Below are 24,736 nucleotides of genomic sequence, written 5' to 3'. Positions count from 1 at the left end.
GATATGTGTCCGTACTTTTGCCATATCTTGGTATATAGCGCCTTATATATAGATGGCACGCTGAAGCCGCCGACCAACACGTGATCTGGGTAAGGAACCAGGTACGGAGGAGTGAAGATGACGCCTGCAACTAGATCAACAGGCGGCAAAGGGTTCCCTACCACAATGGCGTCAGCTGTCATTAGAGTATTCTCCGTTGTCCGAGCCGCGACCATACTTTCCGCTGGGTTAACCTCAATCTCCAAATCAGCAGGTGAAACCGCCACGATCAAAGGCAAGTCTGTACTGTCTCAAGCCTCTACTTCAGAACCGTCTCCAGAATCAGATCTTTCCTGCAATACCACGAGTTCGACACTTTCATACAGAAGAGAAAGGAGAAGAAAGAAAAATATGTGGAAGACTCACCGATCCGCTTTCCGAAGAAGACCAGTACTGTTGTCAGAAGAGATGTCCTCATCATCACACGATTCCGAGCTTTTCTCCTTTTCCGGCTCTTCTTCGTTACGAGGAGGCTCAACATTTCCACCATCCAATGCAAGATATGCTGATTCCTGACGACGTGCAAGTGCAAGTGCAGTAAAAGAGTTCACACTACTAAAACCCTGATTGAAACAAGAGGACAAATGCTCAGAAACGAAATGAGGATTTACACGATCCAGTTAAACCATCGAAAAGGCGAGGCTTACCTGAATGTTGGAAGAATTGAAAGTCACGTGAGCCCCTCCTGCACAATTCTTTGATTGCCGCTCCCTTGCTTAGGGACTGTTCGTAGCTGGACCATGCGACTTGCGTTTAGTCAAAGAAGGATCCCTCAACAACGGATGCTCCGCCAAAATCGCGGGAGTAGGTTTACCGCGCGTATTCTCCACTACAGTTTTCGAAAAAAATTTTGGAACACGAGGAACTCGCTCTGCCAGAATGTATTATACTTGGAGGTAGTCGAAGGATTTCTTCCGAAAGCAAGAAGGGGAGACTTTTACCCGGCACGAGAGCATTAGCATCAAGAACGATTGGTAACGAACTTTCTGAAATTACTGGCTGGCGAACAAGAGGGACCCCCTGTTCGAAACCCATATGTCTAGCTGCCCGATCAATATTATAAGAGACTGCCTGGAACGATCCTCGAAAGAAAAACGGTATGTAACCAGGCATACAACTTCGCATGAATACAACCTCTCCAACACCCATATCCTTCTTGTCAGAAATCAAATTAAGACATGTTATGAGCAGCAACAAAAGTGTTAACATGCACTATGGATGTACACACCGGGGCCCATGGACGAAAATTGATCTCATACGAATTGTCGAGAAAGTCAATCAGGTTTGAACCGGCTCTTGGGCGCCTATTCGTCCAGCGAAGTATTCTCGAACCGCCACAAGACTTAGGAAGTGAAGCCAACGGTCTGGGAGCATACCTATCGAAATGCTCCCACAACCATGCCTGGAGGAAAGCGGCATGGACATACGAGTCCACTTTCATATAACCATTTGAAATGCGCATGTCTGCAACAAGATGATCCAAGTGTGTGTACAGAGAACCAAGAAACAGTCCGGCGATACGGAGAACGACGCCTTTCGCTAATTTTATGGCAAATTTGATAAGTTCCGGCCTTATCTCCTTCTTACCAGAACCATCATCAAAAACATCTCTGGATAACCTAAGAGCCAAGAATGCCGCGACGTAAAGTGTACTACTCTTCTGAGCTGGTTCCAACTCATCAGGGAACCATTGAGATACCCACCAACTATAGAAACACTTTTTTTCGTTTTCCTTCCGAACGAAACCTTTCGACTTCGCTACCAGAGCGACGCACATTTCTTCTTCATCATCCAACAACTGAATATTGAGGTTTCCGGACACGGGAAGATTCAGTAGAATGGCCATGCTTTCCAAGAAAATGGTCATTTCACCCCACCTGCATATATCCGTGTGAGTATCTGGAAACCATATGGAGATGAAAGTAACCAAGCCTGGGATGTATTTTCTGATTTGAAGTACTGCAGATGCCGCGACAATGTCCAAGATAAGCGCATGGGTCAGACTCGTTCTTACGCAGTCTTGACTTATCATGAATTGCACCCATTTGTCAAAGGAACGCAATGGACTCACGGAGATTTTAAAGTCAATAGGAGAAGCAAAATACTTGTTCCTCTGAAGGAAAAACCGTATTACGTCCCCTGGAGGAACCGACCGATCCCCTCCTTCACTTTCCGGACCGGTCAGAAGAACCGTAACATACTTGGGGTAATTTATCCTTGTATAAAATATCGTGAGGAATTCATCATCTGTGTTTGGCTTGGAGTTCCCAACATCCTTAGGTGCGACAAGATTTTTCTCAAGTGACATCCTAACGAAAATGCTCTCACGCTGCTTTCACCTTCGAAGTAACTACAATGGAACAATACGAAGAAAAATTATTTTGGGAAGTGAATGGAAGTTATTCTATCAGACACAGGAGATCCATCCTGGACGCAAGCCGATTTTCTTCAAAGTCATAATGCGCATAGGCAAAGAAATGGGGACTGAAAGACCCTGCATCACCACCTCACGCCAAGGCCGTCCCCTGCAGCGGGAAATTTGCGCCCGGCCGAGCAGGCGCGCCCCACCACGAGAACCATACACACGGCCACACCAGGAAAAAGGGAGTAAACCCTAGAATCTAGGTTTTCACGGGAGGGAATGACAGTTGCTAGCTCATGCATGCCTCCTTTGCACAGTAATTGAGGCGGCCAACATTACTATGGTATTCACGCCTAAATGTTGCTACAAGTTCGTGCTATGCATATTTACGGCTAGGATTCACACCAACACAGAAGAACAATATTTCTACAAGTTCATGAAAAGGTACGCCAACGGCTAGGGTTTGCACAAACACAAGAAAACAAGAAAAACAAGTTAAAGAGGAAGTGCTGGAAGACATACCTGGGATTCGCTCGTTCGCTTTACTACCACCACACACCCAGAATACAAAAAAAAAACAAAAAAAAGGTGTGAAATAAGAGGAGAGGCCGGCCCCTTTTATAGGCGTAACACTTGGGAGTTCGAATAAGGAAAGGACTTCCTATTTGAGTCAAGTAAAGAAAAGAGGTAATGGGGCTCGCAAAGACAAATCACCACCGTGCCAAGCTGTCCGTGCATGCCTTGCCTTGCCAGAACCGCGCCATAGACTTGGCCCCACCATGCCAAGCCGTCCGCGCATGCCTTGCCTCGCCGGAACTGCACCATTGCCTTGGCACCACCATGCCAAGCTGTCCGCGCATGCTTTTCCTCACCAAGCTGTGTCATCCCTTGCACCATCGCGCCACGCCATGACTTGTCGCGCCAACACCAACAAACTCGCCAAGCCAGCGTCACGATGTTCCCTAACCCAGCGAAGGTGATGCATAGCCAGACTAAGCTGACGATTTTCATTTAACCATTCCACGGTCTGCACCAGTACAATTTATGCAAGGCCACGAAAACGGGAAGCACAAACTCTGTTTACCACTCGAAAAAGGTTAGTTGGACCTTCCTGACCATCTTTTCATGACTTGTCGTTTCGATTTTATCCTTTTCCGTCACCATCTTATGCTTACCTCAAAACAATGCTCATGTTCCGAGCTAAGCAGGGGACTTAATGTTGATGGTAGTTTTTATCTTAGGGTTAAAATCGTAAAACTGCACATCTGACATGACGTTACTATGACCATTAGCACATTTATTTAACCAATCAGCATGCCTACGTAATAACTAATGGGGTACCTTTTTTTTAACAGGTCATGTTCCACGGCAGAACCCTTAACATTGACTGACATCCCATATTCTCATGCTACCGCGCCAAGGCATGCCAACCATGCCAGACGCACCAATGTGCCAATGGAAAACCATGCCAGCCACGTCTTTGCGCCAAGGCATGCCAACCATGCCAGCCGCACCATTGTGCCAATGGCAAACCATGCCAGCCATATCCCCGCGCCAAGGCATGCCAACCATGCCAGCCGCACCACTGTGCCAATGGCCAACCATGCCAGCCACATCTCCGCTCCAAGGCATGCAAACCATGACAGCCGCACCACTGTGCCAATGGTGAACCATGCCATCCAAGTTTACCGCGCCAAGGCATGCCACCCATGCTAGCCTCACCATGCGCCAATGGCATGCCAAGCCCTTGGCCCCACCATGCCAAGCCAACCGCACCTTGCCTTGGCCCTACCATGCCAATCCGTCCAAACCCTTGGACCCACTATGCCAAGCCGTCCGCACCATTCTGCCTTGGCCCCACCATGCCAAGCCGTCCAAACCCTTGGACCCACCATGCCAAGCCGTCCGCGCCATTTTCCTTGGCCATGCCATGCCTTCCTTCCCTATGCGGCTACAAAAACGAAGGCGTGCAACGATCAACGGTCACCCTTCAATCCTAAATGAAAATCCTAGCCGTCCAAGGTCGCCAGTCACCCCATGGTAACCTTTGCCCCAAAACCCTAGTTTTGGCCAAGCCAAACCGCGTCAAGGTATGCCACGCTACATGTGCCAATGGCATTCCAAACACCTTTCCGCGCCATACCATGCCGGCCTTCCCCATGCGGCTACCAAAACGAAGGCGTGCGACGATCAACGGTTACCCTTCAATCCTGGATGCAAATCCTAGCCGTCCAAGGTCGCCAGACAACGTATGATAACCTTTGGCCTAGAACCCTAGTCTTGGCCAAGCATGGCAACCTTTGGCCCAAGGAATGCCATGCCACATGTGCCAATGGCATGCCAACCACCTTGCCGCGCCATACCATGCCAACCTTCCCCATGCGGCTAACAAAACGAAGGCGTGCGACGATTAACGACCACCCTTCAATCCTAGATGCAAATCCTAGCCGTCCAAGGTCGCCATACAACGCATGGTAACCTTTGGCCCAAAACCCTAGTTTTGGCCACGCCAAACCGCGCCAAGCCATGCCATGCCACATGTGCCAATGGAAGGCCAACCACCTTGCCGCGCCATGCCATGCCGGCGTTCATTATGCGGCTACCAAAAACGAAGGCATGCAGCAATCAACAGCCACCTTTCCATCTAAGGTGCAGATTTTAGCCGTCCAAGGTTACCAGCTAACGCATGGGAACCTTTGGCCCTAGTTTGGTCGCGCCTAAACAAATCCAAAACCCTAACTTTTGGCCGCACCTAAACTAGGCCATATTTAAGCCATACTAATCATGTTATCATGCCACTGGCTACCAAGCGAAGGGTTGAATAATCAACAACTACCTTTCCCCTTAAGATACGAAATGTCGACCGTCGAAGGTCACCAGCGAGCCGACAAGTCTCCCAAGCTCAACTTGCCAGGAAACAACAACATGCTACATGTTTTCCACGAAAACACTCGAGACATCAACACATGTCACAAACTGGTGGATGTTCATGGGGTACTGGTTTGGCGTTTACAGCGTGCAGCGTACACTACGCCCGTTATAAGAAAGTATTGTAAGGATGAGGCTGTTAGTAAATACAGGGAGTAATGGTGAAACGCTTTCTTTTATGGAACATCAATTCCAGGGGTTACCGGTTACCACCTCCTCCCATTTACTCACCCGTTTCCATTTCTTAATGAGACCAGAGTACGTTTCACTTCGACTTGTATAAATAGGCATTACCTATTTCCACCGAACAACAAGTTCTGGTCAGGCATACAACACTCAGAAAATATTTGCTAGCTTCCCCATCTGTTAGCTTCCACTTTCTGATACAAGTCGTAAAACAACTACTCTTCCAGAATCAACTATTCTGGTCTCAACACTTTCTTCATTTCCCTCCCCAAAACCAACCCTTCTCTTTCACTTTGTGACCGAAGCAAGTCTGGAACGTCCGTTTCTTGGTTTAGGCCGGATTTGTACAGATTGATCTCTCGAATCTAAAGTACTCCCTTGCAGTATATTATTTAGGGTTTAAATTAGTTTCTCACCCACACACCCGAAATTACCAAAATCAGCAGAAACCATTTTCACCCTCAAACAACTGTATAACAATGATTAAAAGCATTTTTTTTCTCATTGTTATAGATACGGATCTTCGACAACTATGATAATGAGTTGAACACGTTCATAATCACTGGAGTACTTGGAAGTGACGAAGATTTCGAGTAATGTTGAAGAACCAAGGAAATCAAGCATTTGGATCAGAATCTACAAAGTTTATTTATATTGTAATAATCCATATGTATTGATAGTTTTGTCTCTAAAATTGACAAAGGGGGAGATTTTTAGAGAACTACTCGGTCGAACTCGCAAGCGTTGTTATCTCAATCTTAAACTTGTTTGTATAATTTAGTTTTCGAAACTATAAGTCTTGATTTATAGTCTACTTATAGCTAAGTCTCAGATTAGGATAGAAAGTGTAGTTTATCATTATACTTCATGGAGTTCATCGATTGAAGACGAAGAAATACCAAGGGGAGCTTTTGGAACTTCATAAACAAAAGGTATGTGGATACTTGAACTCATCCATCACTCAAAAGTCTATCTACTCTATCTCCTATTTGAGACAAAAGTCGTACAACTATATAGATTCGATTATACACATTTGATATTTTGAGTTGAGTTTAACTCGCTTACATATTTCTCGAAATATGTGTTGGTAAGCTTTCGTTTTAACCAAGTTCATCTTATATTCTTGAGAGAAAGTCAAAAGATGATCATGTGAAAATCTCCTTGTAACATCTTACATGATTTGTGTGAGACAGTAATTTGATGTAGACTCGGAATGTTTCATATTTATCATTCGATCACTTGTGAATTGTTTTGAAGCTAATAGTTTGTGTGAGACAACTATTGTCGTCTTCAGAGAATGTTTCAATGATTGAAATTAGAGTTTAAAACGATTAACCATGATTGGATATAAACACAGTATGCGTACTTTCATATGTGTAGTCCAAGACCGGAAATCTAGTATGCATACTCGTATGCGTACTGGTTGGTCAGGTCCGAGAGCTACAGTATGCATAATGGCGAAGTCAGTTGAAGTCCGAGAACTTCAGTATGCATACACGTACGTGCACTATATTGAATTGAGTTCGGATGTGAACGATAGTATGCGTACCCGTTTGCATACTGGTGAACATAGTCCAAGTCCGGTTACTTAGGTATGCGTACCCATTTGCATACTTGAGTAGGTTATGTTCTAAAATCGGTTTGTTCATGAACTAATACCTTTATATACTAAGGAATGCAATCTTTTAAAAACCGTGTCTATAGTGTTCATGAATTGATTCGAGTGAATCAAAATTGATTTTGCTTCAATTGTGTCTTGTATACTTCTATGAGAATATAAATAATTGAACAACTCTAGAACTAGTTTCATCTGAATCATTTGAACTAGTTATGGTTAAGATGAATATGGTTGATATGAAAGTGTTCAAATGGCTAACTTCATTTAACTATTGTTGAGCCAAAGAAGGTGTACACATTTAGGTACGGTTAGTCATATCTAAATGAAGTCACTTTTCATTTGTGTGTAACAATCTAAGTTCAATCTAACGGTTGAAAGATATTATCTTTAGTCTAATCAGGTTAATTTTCATCTAACGGTGAATATTGAATGCTTTGTTACCAAGGTAATATTGATTGCAAACCCTGATTTGAAAACTATATAAGGGAGAACTCTAGAAACTGATAAATCTAATCCCCAAACTTCCCGTGTGATACTAGTTGCGAGTAGAGTCTATTTTCCTTTAACCTTAGGTTTTTTCAAAACCCTTTAGGTTAACGACTTGAAGACTTCATTAGGATTGTGAAGCCAGAACTAATTATTTTCTCTGTAGTTGCCTGTTCTGATCTTGCTATTTTCTATCTTGATTGAGTACTATCTTCTCTAAGATTGGCTCGAGATTTAATCTCCGATAGGCAAGAAAAAAAGTAGTCACAAACATCTTCGTCTCATCGTTTGTGATTCCACAATATCTTATTTCGCTCCCATACGATTAAGATTATTGTGAGGTGATTGATATTACTAGGCTGTTCTTTGGGAATATAAGTCTTGTGTATCAATTAGTTCATGTTCACCTTGATTTATCAAAAGACGGAACAAAACTCATAGGTATATCCGTGGGAGACAGATTTATCTATTCAATAGACTTTTATGTGTGAGACAGATTGGTTTATCAAGTCTATATCTTTGGGTCGTAGTAACTCTTAGTTGTGGGTGCGATCAGCTAAGGGAATCAAGTGCGTAGATTCCTGCTAGGATTCAGAGACGTAAGGAACGCGACTGTACCTTGGTCAGTGTGAGATTGGTTAGGTCTCAACTACATTCCAGTCTGAAGTTAACTTGGAGAAGGTTGTTGTCTGTAGAGGCTTAATACAATGTGGTATTCAAATATGGACTAGGCCCCGGGGTTTTTTTGCATTTGCGGTTTCCTCGTTAACAAAATTTCTGGCGTTTGTGTTATTTCTTTTCCGCATTATATTTGTTTATATAATTGAAATATCACAGATTGTGCATAAGTTCAATCAATTGTGAATCCAACTTTTGGTTGTTGATCAAATTGATTGATACTTGGATACTGGTTTTTGATACCGTCAAAGTTATTTATTATATTCAATCGGGCTCGAAAATTCCTATTAGTTTGATTGCAGATTGAATTGAGAAATTGAGATATAACTCTTTGATATACTTTTCTTAATATTGAGCCTGACTGTCTAGTTGATTCTCTTGAAAGTATATTGGAGTTAGTCCATACAGATTGCTAAGCGAAATATTGGGTGTGGTTGTTAGACCCCCGCTTTTTCAAGATCATTTTTCCAAAATGTCTCTTTTCATTGCTTGTAATAAGACAACGGATGCGGTCAGGGTTGCTCAATTTTTTTTTTAAAGAGATTTATTGTTTACATGGTATTCCTTCTTCCATCGTCTCAGATAGAGATAGTCGTTTTGTGGGGTATTTTTGACGTAAGTTGGTCAAGACCAATTTAAGTTTTTGCACCACTTATCACCCTCAAACGGATGGACAAACCGAAGTGGTAAACCGTTCACTAGGTAATTTTCTTCGTTGCTTGCTTGAGGAGAATTTGAAGTCATGGGACCAAGTTTTATGTAAGGAGGAATTTTCTTACAACTTGCGGTAAACCGGAGTAGTGAGTATTCACCATTCATGGTGGTGTACGGGTTCAATCCAAGAGTACCACCTGACTTGTCTTTAGTATCGGATTTGAAAAGGCCAAATGCTAAGGCGGAAGACTTTGTTTCCCAACTCCACCTTATACATGAAAGTACCTGAAAGCATTTAGAAGCTTCACAAAGAAATACAAAAACAAGGATGATCAAAGGCGCCGTGTGGTTGAGTTTGAAGTAGGAGATCTTGTTTATGCGGTTCTTACTAAAAAAACGTTTTCCCGTAGGTGAATACAACAAGCTCAAGGCAAGGAAGATTGGACCATTTCCAATTGAAAAAAGTATTAACGACAATGCTTATCGCCTCAACTTACCAATCTCCATTCGCACACCCGATGTGCTTAACGTGAAGCATTTGGTTCCTTATTGGGGTGACAATGCTATGGAAGCCGATATTGACAATTCGATGGCGAATTCTCTTACTTAGGGGAGGATGATGCATAGTGGTATACCTTAAATACCATTTCTACGCTTGTTAATCTCTTTCTCTCTTTTGCCCCCTTTCTTTAGCTTTATTTCTTGTTCTATCCATCATCTCTACTATATGTTTTCAAATCCTAGTTCTACTCCTCCCAAGTTTTGTTTTATGAAAGACTAGGTTAGAACCCTTGTTTTCCTCTTTCTTTCAATTAATTTTTCTCTTTGAGTTGAGTTGATGTAAGGAGATGCCTCAATAAACTTGTAACTTCCAATTAATTTTGGGTAGAAATTTTAAGTATTATAGAGAAGAACTTTAATTTTTGTTTCTTCCTTATTCTAAGGATAGAAGAAGCTTAAATTGAAACATTAGTAATTCTATTTCACGGTGTTTTTGTTCCAACTCTTCATTATTATCGCAAGTAGAAGTAATAATTTACATTAACTTGTTAGACTCCATCAGCTATAAGCGTATAACACATCGGCTTACTCTGCAAAGGAGGGCTGCAATAGGATTATGCAACATCACCAAGGGAATGGAGACTCTTCAAACACATGTGGAACAAAAAGGTGCCTCCTAAAAAACAATTACTGGCATGGTTGGAAATGAATAATGTAATTCCTTCTATAGACAATCTAAACAAGAGAGTGCCAGATTGACAACACCAGATGCTACATTTGCAATGAAGTGGACGAAGATGTGAACCACATACTACTGAACTGCAAGTTCTCCGAAAAATTTGGGATCACTTCAACAACTTCATGGATCCGACTTGGTCTCATAAGACAAAAATTAATGATCAATTTCTGCTCTGGCATACTACAAGAAATTGCCAATTTTTTTTTTGGTACACCTTGCCTTTTGCAATCTGCTGGGCAGTGTGGGAAGAAAGAAACGGGCGCATCATGGCACACAAAAGAGGCAGATGTAGAGTTGGTGATTATTGACATCAAGAGAATGATCTATCAATAGGGGAGCATCTTCTCTTGGTTCAATTTCGTATGTATCATCTTAAACGGGAACCCATACCTGGGAATTCTGTAACTGTAAAATTCTGTTACAGGGAATTGGGCCTTTGGGATAGTAAAACCTGATTGTATATGGGCTGATTTATACAACTTTTTTTCTAATTAAATTTTGACCTTTACCATCCAAAAGAAAATAAAAATAAAAAAATAAATCTTGTTTGCATGCGGTTTGATCCATTTGACGGATAACAGTATCGACACGCTACCTTTTTTCCTTTTTTTCTTTTAAAATATTCTTGTGATTGATTTAGACTTGTTTAGGTTCAGATCTTAAAGCGGATCATTTACAGGATTGTTCGCTTCAATTTTAAGCTCGTAGGTTTTTCAAATTACAACAACAATCGCAAAGCTGGTGGTGGACTATAATTTGATTGTCGTTCGAGGAAACTAATTGACTCCCGATTTCAGACGTCAACATGTATAATTAGGATCACGAAAAGTTTGGTGCATGATGCGTACAATCGTGAGATTTAAAGATAAATAAAGCAGGGGTATCTCAAAAAGACCTAAAAGTCTAAACAAATAAAGAAGAAAACTCTCAATGGACGTTTTGGTGAGGACAAATGACAACGTATAATTGGTTTGAAAAGAATAGGAAAAAAAATACGAAAAAAGAAAACGAATTCAATTTGGAATTCATTACGTAACATTATTTAGGTGAGGACACTTGGCAACGGGTAATTGGATTAAAAATTTAAAAATTTGGAAATCGAGTACCTATCATATTTCTTGGAAATTAACATATAAAAGGAAAAGAATCCACATATTTCACACATATTCTCTACGAAAATAAAAAGAATAAATAATAAAATTTACACATATTTAATGTATTTTCCTCGCCACAACAAATAAAATATACTTCGCCGCGTACACACCAAATAAAAAATATATCACCACGGGGAGGGGAAAAGTCCCGTGCATACCAAATAATAAATGGCTCGCGACGGGGGTGGGCGAACAATAAAAAAAAATGCATTGCCACGGGACGGGGCGAAGCCCCACGCACACCAATCAAAAATGCATGGCCTGCCTTTTTTCGAAATTCACATATATGGGAAAAAAATCTACATATTCTCTATGTAAATAAAATGAATAAATAAATAAAATATACACATATTTAATGTATTTTCCCCGCCACAACAAATGAAAAATACATTGCCACATGGCGGGGCGAAGTCCCGAGCGCACCAAATAAAAAATTTATCGCCACGGGTGGGGCAAAGCTCCGTGTGTACAAAATATAAAATGGCTCGCCATGGGACAGGCACGCGAAATAAAAAATGCATTGCCACGGGGCGGGCGAAGCACCGCTCACACAAAATAAAAAATACATGACCACGGGGCAGGACGAAGCCCCGCACACACCAAATCAAAAATACATGATCACGGGGTCGAGGAAGTCCCTGGCACACCAAGTTAAAAGGAAAAAATACCCGGTGCGTCTCACGAGCACAAATCTAGTGTTCCTTATTACAAATAAACGAATACAAATTCAGTTATCTTGCTTAGTTACCAAACTTGGATTTTATGCTGGTGATGACGTTCTCATCAACTGGGAAGTTCTTAGCCAAGATATCGGTAGGAGTTGTTGGCTTAGAACCAAAGAGGTTATTAGCAAGTATTGCAGTTCCGGCCAGTTGACTATTGAAAATAGCTAGCCCGCTAGCCTTCCCCCGTCCAACGTTCTTTAGAAATTAAGTGCACAAGTCCTTTCGGAACAATAAACATCTCTCCAGCTTTGAGAACCTTTGAGTACAAAACATTAGTAGTAGTTATGAACCCGACAAGAACTTCCCCTTTTATGATAAATACAGCTTCACTTGCGCGAGGGTGTGTGTGCAGTGGAATCACTCCACCAGGTGCAAAGTCGGCTCGGTTTACCGAAAGTCCAACGGTGTTTAACCCAGGGAAATTATTAACATCACCTAATCTCACTCCAAGCCCTAAGGGATTCGCTGTGCTTGCTTCTTTCACCAAGCCACTATAAAAGAAATCATTTGATGTAACTTCGGACACCGGCTTGCTAGGGAACCAATTCAGGATAGTTGTGGCATTCAAGTCAGCAACACAAAAGTCTTGTAGCTCGTCTGGATCAGCAAAGCATGACAAAGTAAAAAATAGGAACACAGTTAAACACAGAACTAGGAAGAATGGTGATGTAGTTTTGATACTAAACTTAGCAGCAGCCATGGCTTCCTTTCTTTGAAACTTGGTGTAGATCAATATGCTTATGACCTTCATGTTTGCATATGTCGATATTTATATAGGTTAACATTTTACTATGGGAAAGATATTGGAAACATGCAATTGACGACCAAATTCAATTCCAGCTCTTTGGGCTGGGGCAATGGCGTAAAAAATATACTGAAAACTCAGTCAAATTCACTATTGTCTTCTTGACTACCAAAATTTTGATCGGATAATACTAAAACAGCAGAATAAAATTGAGATTGAAAGTGACGAAAACGTATCGCTTACTCTTTCTATGACATTTTCTAATGAAAAGACGTAAGGGGTGACGATTCAGTAGACACGTTCACGGTCAAGCCAATCCCAGTAAATGCGGAGCCTTAATTTTGTGAAAAAGTGGCGCAGCGTATCAACAGTAACTCAGCTCAATCTAGAAATTTAGGTTGAAATTTCCAGAGACCTGACTTCTTGAATCGAAGAATTGAATCAGATTCGATGCAAGGCTCTCGAATTGATGACAGAATCAAATCAATGCAAGGCTTTAGAGAAAAAAAACTCTAGTTTACTATCTCTTAAAACTGAATGACAAAAACTATCTTACAATCCCTTATTTATAATAACCTAACTTTCCCAAAAATCGAGCATCTAAAAAAAAGGAATTCATAAAAGAAAAGGAAATCTAAAAAAAAGGCCAAAATTAGGAAAGGTATCAGGATGCTGCATCAGGTCCCGCCGGGTTAGAAGGATTCGACCACGAATCTGGAACTGGGTCTGGTGGAACAAAACGTGATAAATAACGGACATTGAAGACATCCGAAGTGTTGATGTTCGCTGGAAGTTGTAGGCGATAAGCATTGTCATTAATTCGTTCCACGACCGTGAGAGGACCTATTTTCTTTGCCTTGAGTTTATTATAAGCATGAGCCGGCATTCGATCTTTAGTGAGAAATACCCAAACTTGATCACCTACTTCGAAGAGAACACGACGGCGACGAGAATCAGACACAGCTTTGTACTTTGAGGATGATGATTCGAGATTGGCAATAACCTGCGTATGAACCTTATGAATGTTGTCTACAAAATCATCAGCTACACCATGAAGACGTGTACGGTCTGGAAGAGTAGATAATCCAAAGGACCACGAGGGAGAAGACCATAAACGACCTGAAATGGACTGAACCCCGAACTTCTATTTAGTGAATGATTATGAGAAAACTCTGCTTGAGGAAGTTTTGAATCCCAAGTTTTAATAGAATCACCCACAAGACAGCGAAGCAAATTCCCCAAAGATCTATTGGTCACTTCTGTTTGACCGTCCGTTTGAGGATGATAACCGGAGCTCATGTCAAGGCTGGTTCCTAGTAATTTCCATAAAGACCTCCAAAAATGACCTAAGAACCGAGAATCCCGATCAGAAACGATGGAAGTTGGCAAACCATGGAGTCTGTAAACCTCTCGAAAGAAAAGTATTGCGACTTGGACTGCATCTGTTGTCTTTTTACATGGAATGAAGTGTACCATCTTGGAGAAACGATCAACAATGACAAAGATTGAATCGAAACCCTTTTGTGTACGAGGAAAACCCATCTCAAAGTCCATACTGATGTCTGTCCATGGTTGTGTTGGAATAGGAAGAGGAAGGTAGAGACCGGCATTCGTGGCATGACCTTTTGATGTCTGACACACTGTACAGCGTTCGACAAAACGCTCAACATCACGTCTCAATGCAGGCCAAAAATAAGATTGAGAAAGTAAATGCAACATCCGGTCGCGACCAATGTGACCTTCATTATGTGTTTCAGCAACAAGTTTAAGACGGAGGCTGCAGTATGGAATGCAAAGACGACTGTCTCGAAAAATAAAGCCATCATGCATAGTGAAATCTCGAGAAAGACCATTCTGAACGTCAAGAAGAACTCTACCAAAGAAATCATCAGACTCATACAAATCAGCAAAGGTGGAAAATCCCGGAACTGAGACATGAAGAACACTCAGCAAAAAATGACGACGACTAAGTGCATCAGCAACTCGATTGGAAACACCTGACGTGTGTTTGATAACGAACGTAAATTGTTGCAAGTAAGATATCCATGATACATGACGAGCTGAAACTTTATCTTGACTATTCAGGTGTTTTAAAGCATCATGATCTGTGTAGAGAACAAATTCTTTATGGAAAAGATAATGTCTCCAGTGTTTGATTGCTTGAGCCACTGCATAAAATTCCACATCGTAAGTACTATAACGTAGACGAGCTCCAGCCAGCTTTTTACTGAAGAAGGCGATAGGCCTGTTGCATTGGCTCAAGACAGCACCAATGCCCAACTTAGAAGCATCACTATGTAGCTCAAAAACTTGAGTAAAATCTGGAAGAGCTAGTATAGGTGCTGATAAAAATTTTGTTTTAATGATCTCAAAAGCTGTAGTTGCTTCGGTAGTCCAAGTGAAGACACTATCATGACGAATACAATCAGTGATAGGTGCCATCAAACTGCTAAATTGCGGCACAAATCTTCGATAAAAAGATGCTAGACCATGAAAACTTCGAGTTTCAGATAAAGTAGTAGGAGTAGGCCAAGATTTGATTGCTTCTACTTTGCCTGGGTCGACGGCTAGCCCTTCTGCTGAGACGATGTATCCAAGGAAGTGAACCTCAGGAGAGCCGAACTCACAGTTCTTTAGTGTGGCAAATAGTTGATCTCGACGGAGAACAAGAAGTACTTCTCTCAAGTGTGCAAGATGTTCTATTAATGACTTACTAAATATGAGAATATCATCAAAATAAACGACTAAAAACTTACCTATGAAGGGCCGAAGAGATTGATTCATAACGCGCATGAAGGTGCTTGGTGCATTGGACAAGCCAAAGGGCATGACAAGCCATTCAAAAAGTCCTTATCGAGTTTTAAAAGTCTTCTTCCATTCATATCCTGGCCGGATTCGTATCTGATGATAACCACTTCGAAGATCCAGTTTAGAGAAAATCGTTGCAGCTCCAATTTGATCTAATAGATCGTCGAGACGGGGAATGGGAAATCTATAACGTACTGTAATTTTATTTATAGCACGGCTATCGACACACATCCTCCAAGATCCATCCTTCTTTGGTATAAGCAAAGCTGGGACTGCACACGGACTCAGACTTTCACGTAAATATCCCTTCAACACAAGATCCTCAACTTGACGTCTAAGTTCTTCATGCTCACTCGGACTCATATGATTATGAGCTCGATTAGGAATAATAGCATCTGGAATTAGATCAATACGGTGTTGAATGTATCTAAGGGGAGAAAGGCCGGGTGGTAACTCATTGGGAAAAACATCCCGAAACTCTTCCAATAGTCTTTGAAAATGTTCTGGAGGTGATGGTAAAGGCTCTCTGACGACCGAATTAATCAATATTAGAACATATCCCTCTTCTCGAAGTGTTTGTTCAAAAGCCTTTTGTTGCAAGAAAAGGACTGGAGATGATGGTGTATGCTGTTTCTCGGGCAAAGAAGGCTGTAGAGTGAAATTGCGATTATTGAAACGAAAACTGTAGGTATTACGATAGCCATCGTGTTGTACTCGAAGATCAAATAACCAAGGGCGTCCTAAGAGTAGATGGCAAGCATCCATTGGAGCAACATCACAATGAATCTGATCCTTATATGAATCACCCACCTAAAAAGAAATCAATGCTCGTCGAGTTATGAGTACATCGGTTTTTCGATCCAGCCATGCCAACTTGTAGGGGTTAGGATGTAGTTCTGTTGATAATTGAAGCTTGTTTACAACTTCCTCAACAATGACGTTTTCGCTACTTCCAGAATCAATTATGAATTTGCACACCTTGCCTCCAATAGTACACTTTGAATGAAAAAGACTATGTCGTTGAGGGTTGATATCTGTTCCACGCGGAGCTAAACACATACGTCGTAACATTAATGCTGGTCCACTATCAGCTGTAAGAACCTCCACTTCATCTTGTGGCTCCGCAGCTTCCTCATCGTAAATTACTTCAACGTCATTACCGACAGTGTCAAGGAGGAGGCCCCTTATGTTTTTAGTAGGGCAGTTAGATTGTCGATGACCTATATCTCCACAAGAAAAGCAACGAATTGAGTTTGGTCGAGTTTGCCGATTGTCAAGAGCTGGAACAATGGGTGTGTCTGCTTTGACAGAAACAACGTCATCTGTCGCAGTCGGATTGTGATTTGGTCGAGAAGAACGAACAGTAGACCATGATAAAAAGGATAATTTAGTTTGTGCCTCAATAGTTAAAGCTTGTTGATGTGCTTCTGACAGTGTCAATGGATGAAAGAGATTGATTGTGTGTTTAATCTGTTGTCGTAATCCTACCGTAAACCGTGCTACCAGTTGACGCTCAGAGTCTTGTATATCAACTCGATTGAGAAGTAAAAAAAATTCAGTAGAGTAATCAGCCACAGATCGAGTGCCTTGGCGGATGGTATGGAGACGCTGAAACATAAGCTGGTCATAATTGTAAGGCAAGAATGTTTTCTTAAGTTTCGATGTAAGTTTATCCCATGACATGATCTTTGGTTTTCCGAGACGTGCACGAGTTGTCTTCAATTGTGTCCACCATGCAGCTGCTCTTCCACGAAAACGCATCGTTAAAACAGGAACACATCGATCCATTGGAGCTCGTTTGAACTCCAGAACTTCTTCCACCGTGACTATCCAATCGAGCAGTTCTTCAGCCGAAGAATTTCCATGAAACTCAGGTATCTCGGTTTTGAATCCTGTTACCCAATGATTATCCGCTGCTGCAATTTGGACGTTGTCCTGTGTCAGGGGACGGTTGGTGCGAAGATTTGCAAAGGGGTTATCTATTTCTGAAAACGGATTTTCTTCGTTGTCACCATCGTTACTGTTATTATTATTTTCATGATCAATATTTTCTCGAACTGGTGGTGGTTGTTGAACAACAAGGGCTTGGAGAGTGGCAGTGATCGTGGCCATCTGCGCTTGTAGCTCAGCAATAGCATCTCGGGTGATTTATGCTTCAGTACGCAATGGTGCACGACGAGGTCTTGGCATCGTGTTAACAAACAAGGAACGTAGGTGTCTCTGATACCAACCTGGCGCAGCGTATCAACAGTAACTCAGCTCAATCTAGAAATTTAGGTTGAAATTTCCAGAGACCTGACTTCTTGAATCGAAGAATTGAATCAGATTCGATGCAAGAGTCTCGAATTGATGACAAAATCAAATCAATGCAAGGCTTAGAGAAAAAAAACTATAGTTTACTATCTCTTAAAACTGAATGACAAAAACTATCTTACAATCCCTTATTTATAATAACCTAACTTTCCTAAAAATCGAGCATCTAAAAAAAAGGAATTCATAAAAGAAAAGGAAATCTAAAAAAAAAAGGCCAAAATTAAGAAAGGTATCAGGATGCTGCATCAAAAAGTCTGCTCATGTCTCCAGGGTACTACCACCATAACCGCCTCCGAAGTCCAACCTGCTGTTCACCTAGCATGATTGGTTCACGCCATCGAAATCGTCTTTATTACTCAGACCACCACCACCACAGGAAAGGTCAATTAAATGATTGGAAAACCTGCGAATAAAATTAAAGCCCCAAACAATCCGGAAGAGAGAGTATACTTAAAGAGCATGCACCAGCACCCCAAACCCAAACTCTACTAATCCACTTCAACCGCTGCCATATTTCGAAGGAAAATCACCCCTTCACCAAGCAACTACTCCAGTTTCACGACAATATCCGGAATTAATGATCCCCACTTTCACCTCAACGGCTCAACGACACCCCAAGTTTAAAGATGCACAACTGCCGTTGATAGATTCAGGCAGCTATTAATTAACCATTATGTTATCTTCTTTTAGCTGAAGGATGATTCTTTAGCCAAGTTACGAACGCCACCAGAGGTAGCAAGAAAGGAAAAAAAAAAAAAAACAGAAAAAAACAAAGATCAGATTACATAAAAAGTGATTCTTTAGCAATTATATCATATAAGGGAATTTATTTTATTCTTTATGGAAATGGAAGTTTCATTTAAAGAAAACTAAACCAAGGGAAGAGGACTAGAGGAGACACCTGCCTCTAAGTTAAAATTTCTCTGATTAATTTATAGTGCAGTGGGGTGAACGAAAACAACTTTGAAACCCTAACTAACTCATGAAAACACAATATTTTTTAAAATATAAGCAAAACAGTGTATTTTTTGATTTTTCACTTCCTAATTGAACTAGGTAATTTCTACTTGGTAACGAGCAGAAACTCACTGCTAGCTTCACTGGCCAGGCTTTTTTTTTTTTTTTTTGCTCAACTTTGGAGCTAGAAATGCTGGTGCCCATCTAAGTTCTTCGTAGTATGGCCCCCAACCAGAACTACGTGCTTGCCCTATACAACATGGGACAAGTGCCATGCTGTCTTATATGTATTTTGCTATCCGTGCCATGTTGTCTTATATGTATTTTGCTATCCTCAATCGACCCGAAACTGGTTATTTCATTATTACCGGTGTTCCCGTTTAATTATAATACTAATTCTTAATGTACAAAGACATCACAGAAATCCAAAATAACACCATTTCCTATATTATGAGATATTTTTTCGGACCCAATCAAATAAAATTTTCGGATAAGAGAGTATAAGTGTTTTCTGTTGATTTTCAACGGAGAATCCGGCCATGTATATGTGGAAAGTTCAAACTACAAACTACAAAAGTCCAAAACTCTTCTAACAAGCATCTGAAGCTTGTAGAATGAAGAATCATCCGACCGACTTATTCTGTATTCAATAATTCTAAGCAAATCGCAGTCAGAAATTCCGTGACAACGTCATAGATTATGAATTCATGGAGTTGAATGCCTGAATCACCACAGAATGCATTCACAGCGTAGATTTAATATTAAAATTCTTACCGACCGTATTACCTTATCGACCAAAATAAAAATGTGAAGATTTTCTGTTGGTTGATTTTTTTTTCTCTTAATATACAATCTTTCTATAGTTATTTTGAAAAATCTCTTTGATTGTCCTGTGAAATTCTTTTAAAAGTATGGTAATGTTAAGGACGACCACATTGGCTGCAATCAAGGCCAGCGTAACTCGATAATATAGTTGATTATGATGACGGTAGATCAAAAATGTGCACCAAATTTTTATATTCTAATTTACAATTAATAAATTATTCCCGACGAGGATCTCCTCCTTTGACCTGTAGCACCGATAAGATTAAGGCCGGGGCCTAATGTTCAACATTATTATTTTTTTTAATTTTGTTTTCTTGCTTATGAACCTTTTATGATATACTCGATACTAAATGTTATACGCGATACTCACTATGAGGTCGTCACAGATATGTTGGTCTATGATTTTTTGTGTTCTTACATGATGTTGAGAACTGGGACTCAAAACCATTTGCTATATATATAGCTATCATCGGCTATCGTCTTTCTTTATCTTTGTTAAATATTTCAAACCATCTCTTTAATGGCTCCATCTGTTTATCATACCTTGTTGAAAATGGTTGTGGAGATGAGCCTACCTCTGAAGTCATTTTTCTTCACCTTGATAATGGCAACTGCAAGATGAAACTTAGCTTATATAAAGACAACTCTCTTTATTGATGTTTAGAAAATCTCTCAAAACTAAACACACGTTCTAATCTTGCTCATATGATCATCCACAACTTTGGTGATCATATATATATAGAACTATGAATTCCTTTTCCTAGTCCTATTACCTTATTACATGTCTTTCCTTTTCTTAGAACTAGATGACTTCTAATTCCCTTAGGATTACATCAATTTCCTAATCTTGTCCTAACCAGCTTGTTAGTGACTTCTATGTTGAAGTTTAACCAACATTCTCCCCTTTAAGCTTCAACCTTACCCGTGACATATTTTGTACTCCAATCAATTGTCTCATTTCTTCAAACTTGATCCGAGCTAATGCCTTTGTCAATATATCTGCTTTCTGCTCAGTTCCTGGTATGTGTTCAACGTTGATGATCTCCTTCTCGATACATTCTCGTATGAAATGATACCTTTTGTGAATGTGTTTCGTCTTCCCATGAAACACTGGATTTTTAGTGAGCGCAATTGCAGACTTATTATCAATCTTGATGAGAACTTTTTCAGGTTCTCTTCCTTTGATTTCACCCAACAGTTCTTGAAGCCATATTGATTGTTTAGCTGCTTCTGTTGCAGCCATAAACTCAGCTTCACAGGATGAGAGGGCTACAGTGTCTTGCTTCTGTGAACATCATGTAATAGGTGTTTCTCCTAGATAAAATATATGACCAATTGTACTTTTTCCATCATCTTGGTCAATATTATGACTACTGTCACTATACCCAACAATTCCTTTTGATCCTCCTCGACCATACTTCAATCCATAGCTGATTGTTCCTCTTAGATATCTCAATATCTGCTTTATTACATCACCATGAGACTTGCATGGACTCTGCATATAAAGGCTTGCTACTACCACAGAGAAAGCCAAGTCTGGTCTTGTGTGTAACAAGTATCTAAGGCATCCAACATTTCTTCTATAACTCGTTGGATCAATCTAAGCTTCTTCTTGTGCCTTTGAAACTTTAAGTCCAAACTCCATTGGTATCTTAGTTGGATTACAAGTTTCAAAACCCTGCTTCTTTCAGAATTCTCCTTGCATAAGCTTCTTGTTTAATCTGAATCCCATCTACTCCTTGATGGACTTCTATGCCAAGGTAATAAGTGAGTTTTCTGAGGTCTGACATCTCAAACTTTGATGACATTTCTCTCTTGAACTCATTGATCACCTTAAGGGAGTTTCCAGTAAAAAATAAATCATCTACATAGACTGCAATCACAAGAAGCGTTCCCTTTTCTTCTCTTCTGTACACTGATGTTTCTTTAAAGCACTTAACAAATCTGATTTCTCTTAAGATTTAATCTAACTTTGTATTCCACGCTCGAGGAGCTTGTCTTAGACCATATAGAGCTTTTGATAACTTATAAACCTTATGCTCTTTTCCTTTTACTTCAAAACCTTCTGGTTGTTCAACATACACATCTTCTCGCAATTGACCATGTAAGAATGTTGTCTTAACGTCTAATTGGTGAATTTCCCATGAGTTTGATGCTGCTTCTGTTATTAAGAGACGAATTGTCTCTAGTCTAGCAACTAGTGCGAAAACTTCATCAAAGTCTATGCCTGATTCTTGAACGTATCCCTTAGCTACAAGTCTTGCCTTATATTTATTGACAGTACCATCAGCATTCCGTTTTATTTTGAAGCTCTACTTAAGACTAATCACTTTTACCCCACCTGGCTTATCAACTAGAAACCAAGTCTTGTTTCTGTTGATTGAGATAATTTCTTCTCTACCTGCTTGTGTCCATTTAGTCGAGACCTTTGCTTCCTGAAAATTCCTTGGTTCATCATTAACAGAAAGTAGCATAATCTCACATTCTTCTGCATCTTGAAGAACATAATCCTCCAGATATTGTGGCTTTTGTATCTGTCTTGTTGATTTTCGCAGTGGAATGGGTTGAGTTATTTCATCGATCTCTTCTTCTTCTTCTTCTTCTTCTTCTTCTTCTACTTCTTCGTTATTCTCAGTGGTTTCATTATTCTCTTCTTCTTCTTGATTAACATCATTGTTTCCATTGGTATTGATGATTATGGGTCCTTCGCCTTCATCAATTACTTGACCCCATCTCATGTGAAACATTCCTGGATCCCTACTTGGTCCATCATTAGTTTCTTTCCAGTTCCAGTTTGCTTTTTCATCGAATACCACATCTCGACTCACTATTACTCTTTTCGTTGTTGGATTGAATAATCTGTAAGCTTTGGATCTAGGCTCAATTCCTAGATGCACAAGAGTCTGAGATCGATCATCCAGTTTCTTAAGAGTTGCAGAATCAAATTTTGCGTATGCTTTGCAACCAAACACTCTTAAATGATCTATGTTTGGTTTTCTCTTTCGCAAACTTTCATATGGAGTCATGTCTTTCAGAGATTTCGTAGGTATCCTGTTTATTAGGTATGTGGAGTGTCGTACAAATTCTCCCCATAGATAATTAGGTACCTGCATATCCTTTAAAGAACTTCTTGTCATCTCCATTAGAGTCCTGTTTCTCCTCTCCACCACTCTGTTTTGTTGTGGTGTATATGGTGTTGTGAGTTGCCTTTTGATTCCATTTGACTCACAGAACTTGTTGAACTCTAAGGAAGTGAACTATCCTCCTCTATCAGTTCTAAGCATTTTGACCTCCTCTTTTAACTCTTTTTCTATCAGATTTCTGAAAGCTTTGAATCTGTCAAATGCTTCACTCTTTTCTTTCATAAGAATAGACCACATATATCTTGAGAAGTCATCTATAATAACAAATATGTATTTGTTATTTGCAAGGGTTTGTGGTGTAATAGGACCACATAAATCAGCATGAAGAAGCTCTAAAGGCTTTGAGGATCTGAATGTTGTTGCTTTTGGAAAACCTTGACGCGTTTGTTTCCCAACTAAACATGATTCACAGATCCTTGATTCATCGTTTATCTGTGGTAGCCCTCGAACCTTCTTGTTCTGAGACATTGCCTTTAAAGTTCTAAAGCTTATGTGTCCTAATCTTGGATGCCACTTCCATGTCTGATCTTCCAGTCTCATATTCAGACACAATGGCCTTCCAATCATGAGACTTATCTTGTAGAGTTTATTCCGTGAGCGTGAGACTCTAACTAAAAGTCTTCCACTTGGGTCATGAACTGTTAGATAATCTTTTCGCATTCTAACATCACATCCAACTTCTGTAGCTTGTCCTAAACTTAGAATGTTGCTTTGTAAGTTTGGGATGAAGTAGATGTTTGTGACAAGCTTCTGTTCTCCGGTCTTGCTCTGAAATAGAATTGATCCTTTCCCTTCAATTTCTACAGAAGATCCATCCCCAAACTTCACTTGTCCTTTGATTTTCTCATTGAGTTCAGAAAAATAGTGTCTTTTACCAGTCATGTGATTGCTGGCTGCATTATCTAAATACCGTATTCCTTCTTCACCATCCTTTGATTCGTAGTTCTTTGGTATTAGTTTCCCTTCGTTTAAGAATACAACTTCGTGCATGAAAAGAGTTGTATCTGCTTCTCTTGTTTCATTCTTGTTTGCTTCTTCCATCTTTTGTATTCTTTCAGGGTATACAGAGGAGAAGTGTCCTGGTTTATCACATCTGTAACAAATAATGCTTGATCTATCCTTCTTTTCTTTCCCTTGGTTTTGATCATTCTGACTTGTTTTTCTATCTTGTGAGTTAAACCTTCCTCCCCTTCCTCGGCCTCTGTTTACTCTACTACCTCTTCCAAGACCTCTTCCTCTTGTCGCAGAGTTTTGTTGGTAAGAGTTTGTGTACAAAATTTTTCCTTGAGTTTCTCCATTGTTTTCTTCATCAAGGATTCTCTCTTCATATGCTTTCAATCTTCCAATTATATCTTCATAGCTAGTCTTCTTTAAATCTAAGACTTGTTCGAGAGAAGCTATGATATGAATATACTTGGATCTTGGTAAACTATTGAGAAACTTCTTTACCAGTTTATCTTCATCAATGGATTGTCCAAGTGACGCAGCTTTTGAGGCTATCTCTGATAGCTTTCCTGCAAAGCTATCAATAGTATCAGTGTCTTTCATCTTCACTCTTTCAAATTCAGACATTAAGGTTTGCAGACGGGCTTCTTTAACTCGATCAGCTCCGAGATTACGTGCCTTTATTGCATCCCAAATTTTCTTTGAAGTTTCCTGTTCACCAACTTGTAGAACAAGGCATTCTGGTATTGCTTGAAAGAGTAAACCTATAGCGATGTTGTTCTTATCTGCATCATCTGTTCGTGGTTCAATTGTATCCCACACCTTGTAGATTTTCATCAGTACATTCATTCTTATGGCCCATACTGTGTAGTTTGTGGCGTTGAGGATTGGAACTTGTATTGATGGTGGCGTGAACTGTTTTGCACCCAC

General features: G+C 40.3%; 2 protein-coding genes across 2 annotated transcripts; both read right to left on the bottom strand.

The window, feature by feature from the left end:
- Window positions 1-11,820: 11,820 nt before the first annotated feature.
- LOC113354175 (germin-like protein subfamily T member 2) lies at window positions 11,821-12,792 on the bottom strand. The gene is given in 2 exon segments (XM_026597590.1): window positions 11,821-12,277; window positions 12,279-12,792. Coding segments are annotated over 2 exon segments (684 nt in total). The 5' UTR covers window positions 12,771-12,792; the 3' UTR covers window positions 11,821-12,085.
- A 2,873-nt stretch (window positions 12,793-15,665) lies between these two features.
- LOC113352319 lies at window positions 15,666-17,735 on the bottom strand. Its single transcript, XM_026596152.1, has 2 exons — window positions 16,545-17,735; window positions 15,666-16,433 (listed from the first exon to the last, which is right to left on the bottom strand). The coding sequence occupies exons 1-2, from the start codon at window positions 17,733-17,735 to the stop codon at window positions 15,666-15,668; spliced, it is 1,959 nt and encodes a 652-aa protein (XP_026451937.1).
- Window positions 17,736-24,736: the final 7,001 nt, after the last annotated feature.

This window comes from Papaver somniferum, chromosome 2, assembly GCF_003573695.1.
Source record: "Papaver somniferum cultivar HN1 chromosome 2, ASM357369v1, whole genome shotgun sequence".
NCBI classification, from domain to species: Eukaryota; Viridiplantae; Streptophyta; class Magnoliopsida; order Ranunculales; family Papaveraceae; genus Papaver; species Papaver somniferum.
This window is presented reverse-complemented; position numbering and strand designations above follow the sequence as displayed.

Excerpts from the sequence above, each read along its gene's own strand:
- LOC113352319 (XM_026596152.1), bottom strand. The coding sequence starts at position 17,735 with ATGGCCACGATCACTGCCACTCTCCAAGCCCTTGTTGTTCAACAACCA. Across the intron at positions 16,434-16,544 it reads ACGTCATTGTTGAGGAAGTT|GTGGGTGATTCATATAAGGA; the intron begins GTAAACAAGCTT and ends ATTTCTTTTTAG.